The sequence below is a fragment of the Populus nigra genome, chromosome 8 (assembly GCF_951802175.1).
Source record: "Populus nigra chromosome 8, ddPopNigr1.1, whole genome shotgun sequence".
Classification (NCBI taxonomy): domain Eukaryota; kingdom Viridiplantae; phylum Streptophyta; class Magnoliopsida; order Malpighiales; family Salicaceae; genus Populus; species Populus nigra.
Genome location: NC_084859.1, coordinates 13,128,073 through 13,134,072, shown reverse-complemented (window position 1 = coordinate 13,134,072; position 6,000 = coordinate 13,128,073). Strand labels below are relative to the sequence as shown.

General features: G+C 34.2%; 1 protein-coding gene across 2 annotated transcripts; it reads left to right on the top strand.

Moving 5' to 3' along the window:
• The first annotated feature begins 328 nt into the window (after nt 1-328).
• On the top strand, nt 329-5,070 carry LOC133700724 (carbon catabolite repressor protein 4 homolog 4). 2 transcript variants are annotated; one of them, XM_062124363.1, is made up of 10 exons: nt 329-512; nt 617-723; nt 827-867; nt 1,641-1,690; nt 2,367-2,436; nt 2,618-2,739; nt 3,483-3,616; nt 3,961-4,108; nt 4,229-4,376; nt 4,537-5,070. In XM_062124363.1, the coding sequence occupies exons 1-10, from the start codon at nt 457-459 to the stop codon at nt 4,843-4,845; spliced, it is 1,185 nt and encodes a 394-aa protein (XP_061980347.1). In that variant the 5' UTR covers nt 329-456; the 3' UTR covers nt 4,846-5,070. The 2 variants fall into 2 exon arrangements, with proteins under 2 accessions (XP_061980347.1, XP_061980346.1); XM_062124362.1 differs by having other exon boundaries at nt 614-723.
• Nucleotides 5,071-6,000: the final 930 nt, after the last annotated feature.

The following is a 6,000-nucleotide window of genomic DNA, read 5'->3' as shown; positions in this document are numbered from 1 at the left end:
CAGGTCAGCATCTGTCCAAGACTTCCGGAGTCTCCTTTTAGGGTTACACAACTAAGTTATATTTTAAAAAAATTTAAATTTTTTTATTTATTTTTATTTTAAATTAATATATTTTTAGTATTTTTAAATCATTTTAATGCACTGATATAAAAAAATAATTCTTTTAATATAAAAATAATTTTTTAAATAAAAAATGCTTTAAAAAAACAACCTAAAATGCACTCTCAAAATTGAAATTCTTTAGCTTTTACTATGCATGTTTGGGCCAGGTCCAGACTCTAATGCTTCTATTAGCCCAGATAAATAAAATATGGGCTCTGGGTTTCTATTTTCATTAGGCAGAGTCTCACCTCCAGTAAGCACCTCACGACTTTTCATTTTCTCTAAGCAATAAAACAAACACCTTGTGTGCGTTAAATTGTTTATTTTTATATATATGTATAACTGAACTTTACCATGCTAAAATCCCTCTCATCACTTACCCGCCTACCCATTCCACCTGTATCCACCAGGTGCATATCTCTTTCTCTCTCACTAACGAAGCTTTCTTTGGTTCTCAGAATTTTCAATGATTATATCTGATTTAATTCTAATCTGGGTTTTATTTTTCTAGCAGTTGTAGAATTTGTTCGAGCAAAATGAGCACAACAAAACCATCACCAACATGCCCAAAATTTATTTCTGTTGAGGGAGATGACATTTACTCCAGCAGTAAACCTGATGGTAATAAGTTCTTACCGTATTATTTATTCTCTTGCAGCAGTTTTTGTTTCTTCGTTTCTACAATGCCTTACCTTGTTAATGCAATTTATTGATGATATTTCAGGTGTTAGATTCAGTCTTGTCTCCTATAACATTTTGGCTCAGGTATGGATGATTTAACTTTTTAATACTCAATAGGTGTTAATGGGTTCATTTCCCATTTGGTACTAATATCTCTTTTCATTTAATTGTTAATATGGTATTTCAGACATTTTTCTTTCTTGTGTTATTGTTTGCATATGTAAATGTAGAAAGTATCTGAATCTGATGTCTGCTTTTTTGTTGTTTTCTTTATTGTGTGTTTGTGCTGATTTATTCAGTGGAATCTTGAACATGTGCTTGCTGTTTCTTTTCTGGCTCATATCAGTTTTTAGTATTAGAAAACATAGCCACGAAAATTTTTAATAGCTACCACAATACATTAAAGGATATAACCACATCTATAGATGTTTACATTAATCTTAAAAAAGGGTTGTTTCCAAGTGATGAAATATATGCAACAGTCATACACATGTTTTAGGAATGCAATTATGATCATTGGATTACATGCTCGAACACACACCACACAACCTTCTATTGCAGCATTTAGCCAAACAACTTCCCTGATTCTATTGCAGCATTCACACACTCACACAACCTTCTAATGCAGCATTTAGTCAAACAACTTCCCTAATTCCATGTTCTGAAAAGTTCCAAAACTAGTATGATATACTTGCTCTGATTGTGGCTACTGTGCATGGTTTATGTCCTTGATGTTTTGTCCAGAGGATGAAATTCTTCAATGCGTAATGATTGGGGAATTTGGAACTTTGCTGCTTGTATGCTCATTATTTATAGCTCTGATTCTAACATCTTCAAATTGTGTTCCTTTTCTTTAGGTTTATGTGAAGAGTTCTTTTTTCCCACACTCTCCGTCTTCTTGTCTCAAGTAAATATTTTATCTAAATTTTTATCCCTTATTGATAAGCCTTAAGTTTTGCACATATATACTAGCATTCAGGTTTCTTTGACAAACCTTGTCGTAAATTCCCCCCCCCCCCCACCTGATATCTAGGCAATAGGAAAAGAGTTATGCACTCTCAATAGCTTCTTCTCAAGAGCCACCTGCTACCCTATATATACTTAATAAGAGGAGAGATTATAAAAGTTAACGGGGAGATACTTGTGCTATGAACTTCTAAGGACTCACATGAGTAGCATTAACTCAAACCAGGACATCTCGGCCATTGGCCTTGTTCCATATTATGAATCATCTTAGGCCTGAGGGAATCAGACTCTAAGGGAAACTATTACTATTTCCTTACTAAACCTATCTTTGTCCTAGGCTTACAATAAACCTCCCAGCTAACCTGATAACACTCATGTTCCCCCTTTCAAGCTCAAAGTAGAAAATCTATCATTACCCATGTTAAAGGATTTGTTGAATCAATCTCATTAATAACAGGGAATACATCTTATGAACAGTACACCAAGAAGCTTTAGAATCGGCAGAAAATATGAAATGCACATATTCATCCTATAGAGGCTATTAAGTCGCTACAGATATTTCAACATCTGAACTAATTCAGCTGGTTTTCATTTTTCATTATTGCTTTTTTACACAGGTGGAAAGCTCGCTCGCAGGCAATTTTAACTGTTCTCGAGAACCTTGGGACTGACTTCCTCTGCCTACAGGTGGTTTTTTGGTTCTCTGTTTTGAGAAACAAACCCATCCACTCCCATAATATGGAAAGCCAGAATTTACCCATGTTCTTTCTTATTTGTTATGCATATTTAGCGTTTGCAAGTTTATACATGCAGTAATAGACATGCACTTTGAATTCTTCTTGCCTGATTCATATAATAAACTTGCCAGGAATTGGACGAGTATGATAGCTTTTACAAGAAAAATATTGAAAGTTATGGTTACTCCAGCATTTATATTCAGAGAAATGGGCAGAAGCGTGATGGCTGTGGAATTTTTTATAAGCCCGACTGGTATGCTTTATCTCCCCCCCCCCCCTCTCCTTTTGGAGTCCAAGTATTTGACTTTAGATTCCTGTTGACATTATTTGCAAAATATCAAGGATTCTTTTAAGTAGAAAAAGGCAATGGTATCTATAATTTAGTTATAAAACTAATTTTAAACAAAGCAATACTCCAATGTTACAAGTATAACAAGCCTTTAAGCATTATGGTGTACAGTTTAAACGTAAAATATCAATTCAAATGAACCTCAATCCTAAAACTAAATATATTGTTAGTTTATTTTAATTTTTAAACTGAGTATTATTTGGAATCGTATCTGATTTAAACATTGTAGCTGTTATGACTTTCCTTTTTATCCTTTATCCACTCTCATCTTGGCAGCACCATCAATTTTATTCAATGTTTTAAATCAGCAAATCCTAGTAATTATCCACTTGGGAAGTCTTTGGTTTGTGGCCAATGGCAAAGGTTCCTTTACTATTAATTTTCAGTGGATGCAATCAAATACAGAAGCTTTTGGAACATGATGGAAGTTTCCCCCCTCATTTTGCAAGGAAGCTGAAATATGCTTTACTGATATATCACTCCTTTGCATCTTTTACATTATCTTGTGTCGTGGACTGCTGTGATTTCAAGTTTACATAACAATTCATCCATTGAAATCATCAACTTTTTTAAAGTCACATGGTCATATTATACTTTCAACAATTTAGGTCACGCATCCATTTAACTTTCCTGTTCCCTGTTTTCAGCGCAGATTTGCTGCTAGAGGAAAGAATAGAGTACAATGATCTTGTTGGTTCAATTCAAGACGAGTCAAATTTATGTGATGATAAACACAGTGATACCCAGGCAAATGGAGATGAAAATAGTGAACCAAAGAATGGTAATGTTTCAGGCTGTTACTCATTATCCTTTTCCCTCTTTCTTCTTGTACTTTTAACATTCTGTATGTATGTCCTACGTACTTGGTAGTGTGAAAACCATATATGTTAAGAGTGGTTTTCCCCCCTCTTCTGGGTACTGGTTTTACTGAGTGATTCCTCATTACTTTGTCATTGTTTAGTTAAAAGTTAATGAAAACTAAGAAATTCTTGCAAAAAAAAAATGTGGTACATTATGACGTTCTGTTTTCACCACAAGGGGAGTGGGGCTTGTGGGGTGGTTACTGTGAACACAATGAATCATCTGGGGGAGGCTTTGATTACTTCTTTAATGATCTGTCTTTAGGTTCATCATCAAAAAGTACTCTTGAAGATCGTGGAGATCCTAATGATCCTCGTGTAAGATTAAAGCGAGACTGTGTTGGAATTATAGCTGCTTTTAGACTCAAGGATACTCTCCATCATGTTATCGTGGCAAACACTCACATTTACTGGTAAGTAGGTCTGTTTTAATCTTTTGAATGGCAATTTCCTGCAGGAGTGTCATGTGTTTATAGCTTGGTTTCCTGGAGTATGTATTTTATTTATGGTACATACCAGTGATTTTCTTTCAGGGATCCAGAATGGGCTGATGTGAAGCTTGCTCAAGCTAAATATCTTCTATCACGCATAGCTCAATTCAAGGAACTAGTTTCTGAAAAATATGAATGCATGCCTTCAGTAATTCTTGCTGGCGACTTCAATTCAATCCCAGGGGATAAGGTTTGTGATTTGCTGTCCTTCTGTGAAGTAGTCGTAGTGCTTCTCATGATCCATGAAGTGGCATTTTTCATTTAAAATCAATGGGATACGTCAAACAAGTAAAAAATTTGGTATCTCTGCATGATCGTAATTACTTACCATGCTTGCGTTCTTATTTTAGGTTTATGAGTACCTTGTATCTGGCAACTCGTCATCAGCTTCACTAGCGGAATGTTTGGATGAGCTTCCTATTCCGCTGTGCAGTGTCTATGGTAGTACAAGGGGAGAACCACCGTTCACAAACTGCACGCCTGACTTCACCAATACGCTTGATTATATATTCTTTGTCCCTGACGATCAAATTAAACCACTCAGTTTCCTTGAACTTCCTGAAGCAAACTCGCCTAATGTTCTTGGTGGCTTACCAAACTATTACCACCCAAGTGATCATCTACCGATTGGTGCTGAGTTTGAAATAACGAGGGAATAATGTAAGTCAGATAGTAAGCTGCAATTGCATGTTGTCAGCCCACCCTTCTCATCTCTGCTCCCCACCCCAAAAAGAACGAGACTCCTTTGAGGACTTCTTCTCTTTCTTGGGAATGTTATAGAATTACATTTGCATTAACATTTTATTTGTTTATAGGCAACAAGGCTCACAACAAATAATTTTGTGGTTCTTTTGTGTAACGAGCTTGGAATTGTTGGGGGTCAAGCATTTAGGACACAGCGAAAAAGGTTATTAAACTACCGTCTGGATTTTTAACGAGCTTGATAATACCACGCTTTGCTAAGAAAGGAGATTTATTTGGAAATTGGATAGGAATTCCTGAAGAACCGTATTAATCCAAAATATCAAAGTTATTGGGCGAGGCTCCAAATATTAACCCTTCAACAGGAATTAGCTCGGAAGAGAATTTGTTGAAATGTTCAATCCTCATCATGCCCAACATTTTACTTTCTACAAGCTTGAATCAATGGAAGATAGCAAATGAAACGTACAAAGCCATAATAAATGGCTTTGTACGGACGCTTAGCGGATAGCAGTAAGTTTGCACGCATCCCTCGTGCGGCAGTATGTGAGTCTGGCGTTTTAGTTAATAACTAGGAGTGCATTAGAAATTGTATTTTAAAATATTTTATTTTGTTTAAAATGTATAAAAATATATTTTTTTATTTTTTAAAATTTATTATTGATATTAAAAAAAATTTAAAAACACATAAAAAAATTTATTTGAAGCAAAAAAAATTTAATTTTTTTAAAAAGTATAATATGACTGTAAATAAACAGTGATATGATATTATTAATTTTTTTATAAATTTATTGAATTCATTTTTTTATTTAATGATAAATGATTAATTCTCGAGAACAGTTTAAATTCAGTACAATCGAGATTTTAAGTGTTCCAGTAACTAATTATTTTATATTGTTTTATTCTAAGTTTAGCATATTATATGATTAGTGTCTAAGTATAGGTAGGTTTTTCTTAAATCTCGTGTGTATACGGACACACACGCACTAAGCATATACCTGAGATGTGATTTTGGATGCTTATAAGCATTAATTAATCTATACTTGAACAAATTTGATTAGTATAAACTTGCTATAATAAACTAAGCAAATTAAATATGTTCAGTAATTAAA